The following is a 4620-nucleotide window of genomic DNA, read 5'->3' as shown; positions in this document are numbered from 1 at the left end:
GATATAATGTTTCATATCGTTCGGTATCGATAATTATTGACATTTTTTATAACCTTTTTTTAAAACAAAGAGCAATAGAAAAAAACTTTTAAATTTAACCACTGTATTTTTAAATTAACCCAATTTTAGACAAACAACAAATATTTTTTCTTTTAGCAGTCAAACACAAAATTAAAATTAAACAAATATCTCATTTCTAATGTTTTATATGCAGATTAAATAGGTCTGAAGGAAATTTTGGCTTGTCTCCCAAAGCCACAGGAGGGCGCAATGAGCTAAATAATGCAGCGCATTCAAGAAAAACGTGCATTACCTCTAAATTAACTCATATAAATCAAACATAATTTCGTAAATTGCATAAACAATTATGAACAAAACAGCATAATGTATTTATGCATTGCTTAATACAAAGAGCCAAATCGCCCATCACGCAGATTGCCTTTAAAAACAGGCAGTTTTTAGTGAAATGGAATAAACCTCCACAAATTCGTGATGCGTTTTCTAAAAGTTTAAACCGTTTTAACTTTGCATGGCTTTCTATACATCTCTTCTGTGAGACGAGAGTACAGCAGTCATATTTGTCCGTCTAAAAAATGCGCTGAATATGCGCTGCATTGCTTAATACAAAGAGCCAAATCGCCCATCACGCAGATTGCCTTTAAAAACAGGCAGTTTTTAGTGAAATGGAATAAACCTCCACAAATTCGTGATGCGTTTTCTAAAAGTTTAAACCGTTTTAACTTCGCATGGCTTTCTATACATCTCTTCTGTGAGACGAGAGTACAGCAGTCATATTTGTCCGTCTAAAAAATGCGCTGAATATGCGTTCTGTGTGAATGGCTTAGTTTCGGTTTTAACCTAATCAAGATCTTCTCCGCATTGAGCTACTATATTTCTCTAATATTTTGAATGAATGACGCAGCAACTGCGCGTCTTGTGGGCTAGACTTATAAAACATTCAAATGCAACAACGTCACTCGCATCGTCATCACCGCATCTCGCACTCCACTAATGACGTTCCCTGACGCACACCTAACATTCAAACGCAAATGTTATAAAAAATATTTTAAATTCGACTAATAATCTTTTTTTTTTTTATTATTCACAATCTCCTCATCACAGACAGGCACAGCACTCATTTCAGCACGTGTTCGTGTTTGTGTGTGCTGTCTGCGTCACTCATAGCACGTGCCGATATGGTGCGCTATATCGAACATTTTTTTTCTATCGTTATCGAAGAGGGTGTACCGTCGATAAATATCGATACCGTTTTATCGCCCAGGCCTAGCTAAGAGAATGCTTTTTGCGCACAAAGAAAACAATAACATAATTTATTCAGCAATTCTTTTCCCCGAGTTACCATCTTCCGCAATTTTGGAGAGTACTCCAGAACTTAATCAATGTAATCCGCGTTGTTTTCGTTCAACATGCGCGCGCTACTGAACATAAACAATGCTGATTACGTTCTGAGGTACTCTCCAAAATGACAGAAGACGGTAACTCGAGGAGAAGAATTGCTGAATAAATGCCACACCATTTTATATATAGTGTATTACAAATATTATATAGTGTTAAAAATTCATAGTATTAATTAAATAAAAACGAATTTATCAACAATTAATTGGTAAATACCAATATAATGATTAAAATATCAATAATATATTTGGGTATACTGCCACAATATTCAACTCTTGCTAGTTATCGTACCCTAAAACATAATTATAGTATTGCGATAACCCTTAAATATGTGATAATCAATGTAATCCGCGTTGTTTTCGTTCAACATGCGCGCGCTACTGAACATAAACAATGCTGATTACGTTCTGAGGTACTCTCCAAAATGACAGAAGACGGTAACTCGAGGAGAAGAATTGCTGAATAAATGCCACACCATTTTATATATAGTGTATTACAAATATTATATAGTGTTAAAAATTCATAGTATTAATTAAATAAAAACGAATTTATCAACAATTAATTGGTAAATACCAATATAATAATTAAAATATCAATAATATATTTGGGTATACTGCCACAATATTCAACTCTTGCTAGTTATCGTACCCTAAAACATAATTCTAGTATTGCGATAACCCTTAAATATGTGAATCTCATTCTGTTCCTCATTCTAATGTGTAGCTGAGCCATCTGAGTCCAGGATTATTGAGTCAGATCCCAGAGGAGGTCAGGCGCATTGAGCTACTATATTTCTCTAATATTTTGAATGAATAACGCAGCAACTGCGCGTCTTGTGGGCTAGACTTATAAAACATTCAAATGCAACAACGTCACTTGCATCGTCATCACCGCATCTCGCACTCCACTAATGACGTTCCCTGACGCACACCTAACATTCAAACGCAAATGTTATAAAAAATATTTTAAATTCGACTAATAATCTTTTTTTTATTATTATTCACAATCTCCTCATCACAGACAGGCACAGCACTCATTTCAGCACGTGTTCGTATTTGTGTGTGCTGTCTGCGTCACTCATAGCACGTGCCGATATGGTGCGCTATATCGAACATTTTTTTTCTATCGTTATCGAAGAGGGTGTACCGTCGATAAATATCGATACCGTTTTATCGCCCAGGCCTAGCTAAGAGAATGCTTTTTGCGCACAAAGAAAACAATAACATAATTTATTCAGCAATTCTTTTCCCCGAGTTACCATCTTCCGCAATTTTGGAGAGTACTCCAGAACTTAATCAATGTAATCCGCGTTGTTTTCGTTCAACATGCGCGCGCTACTGAACATAAACAATGCTGATTACGTTCTGAGGTACTCTCCAAAATGACAGAAGACGGTAACTCGAGGAGAAGAATTGCTGAATAAATGCCACACCATTTTATATATAGTGTATTACAAATATTATATAGTGTTAAAAATTCATAGTATTAATTAAATAAAAACGAATTTATCAACAATTAATTGGTAAATACCAATATAATGATTAAAATATCAATAATATATTTGGGTATACTGCCACAATATTCAACTCTTGCTAGTTATCGTACCCTAAAACATAATTATAGTATTGCGATAACCCTTAAATATGTGAATCTCATTCTGTTCCTCATTCTAATGTGTAGCTGAGCCATCTGAGTCCAGGATTATTGAGTCAGATCCCAGAGGAGGTCAGGGAACATGTGAAGATGTTGCTCAGCCTCACCTCAAACGTGCGTCCAGATGCAGATCAGATGACAAAGGTCAGATCATACTGTCTTTGCCGATTTTCTTCTACTTTTTTTTTTAAAAACATCTTTCTTTGAAGTATCTGTCCTGAAAGAGAATTACCATACATGATGTTATCATTATGGTTTAAGACTGTGAGAGTGAAATTCTGACTTTTCAGTGTATGTGTGTGCGCACAGATTCCCTTCTTCGATGATGTTGGAGCGATGACCCTTCAGTACTTTGACTCGCTTTTCCAACGGGACAACTTACAGAAGTCTCAGTTCTACAAAAGTCTCCCCAAAGTTCTGCCCAAGTTGCCCAAGGCAAGAACAAACATTTGCAATATTTGAAGAAATTCAGCTCGAAAATGGAATTGAAAAGGAACACTTTTTTAAAATTTGCAGTGCATTTAAATAGTGAAACTAGCAATATTATGATTGGATTGTGAAAAGTATTTTATATATATTTGAATATTTATATAATAAAATATCTGCTAACACTTTAGGGACCAATTCTCATTATTAACTAGTTGCTTATTAGCATGCATATTATTAACATATTGGCTGTTTATTAGTACTTATAAAGCACATATTCTGCATGAGCATATTCTACTTCCCTAATCCTACCTAATACCTAAACTTAACATCTACCTTACTAACTAATAATAAGCAGCAAATGAGGAGTTTATTGAGGCAAATGTCGTAGTTTATGGTTTGTTAAATAGTGATAATTGGACCTTTAAAAAATGTCAATATTTGAGGTGTATGCCTGAAATAAATTCAAATGTCAGTGAGTCCAAAGTTCTGTGATGTTTTTGTTCATGTATTTTATGGCATTAAGTTTATTGCCTGTTGTTTTCTCTCCTCAGAGAGTGATAGTATACAGAATCCTCCCGGCGCTCACGTCTGAGTTTGTGAATCCTGACATGGTTCCGTTCATTCTTCCGAATGTGCTGCTCATCGCTGAGGAGTGCACAAAGGAGGAATACGTCCGCCTCGTTCTCCCAGACCTCACCCCAGTTTTCAAACAGCAGGAGCCAGTACAGGTACACACACATACTACTGATGCGTTCCCCATCCCACTCAAAGCATTCTGCACCAGTAAAATTAACCCATGTTATTAATCCAACCTAATGAAACACATTCCGCCTCCACTCCACATACTAGCTGACATATTAGAGTACTAAGCTGACACTTAACCTTTCTGGCCCTGTCCGCACTTGGTGTGGACTTACATTGGCTGCCACATGCCTGTGTAATCCATAAGGTTCAAATTTGTAATTTTTTTTCTCTTTCATGCTATCAGGCTAGCAACATGGTGAGTGAGGTTTGAACTTTTGTCTTTGTGGTAGTTTATTTCATCGTAATATTTATATTTAGTGCTGTCAAACAGTAAATCGCGATTAATCACATCCAAAATAAAAGTTTTTGTTTACATAA

General features: G+C 35.6%; 2 protein-coding genes across 2 annotated transcripts in view; both read left to right on the top strand.

Moving 5' to 3' along the window:
* Window positions 1-4620, top strand: part of acot18 (acyl-CoA thioesterase 18) — a 446653-nt gene that overhangs the window by 260976 nt on the left and 181057 nt on the right.
* The window catches only part of LOC107597030 (SCY1-like protein 2), a 27700-nt gene that overhangs the window by 10107 nt on the left and 12973 nt on the right, over window positions 1-4620 (top strand). The window contains exons 5-8 of the mRNA XM_016287935.1: window positions 3097-3213; window positions 3379-3504; window positions 4050-4226; window positions 4487-4498. Of these exons, the coding sequence (XP_016143421.1) occupies window positions 3097-3213; window positions 3379-3504; window positions 4050-4226; window positions 4487-4498 (432 nt within the window). The remainder of the gene's footprint in view (window positions 1-3096; window positions 3214-3378; window positions 3505-4049; window positions 4227-4486; window positions 4499-4620) is intronic.

Source organism: Sinocyclocheilus grahami, unplaced genomic scaffold, assembly GCF_001515645.1.
Source record: "Sinocyclocheilus grahami isolate Dianchi unplaced genomic scaffold, SAMN03320097.WGS_v1.1 scaffold226.1, whole genome shotgun sequence".
NCBI classification, from domain to species: domain Eukaryota; kingdom Metazoa; phylum Chordata; class Actinopteri; order Cypriniformes; family Cyprinidae; genus Sinocyclocheilus; species Sinocyclocheilus grahami.
Note: the sequence above shows the minus strand (reverse complement) of the source record. Positions and strands in the feature narration are given on the sequence as shown.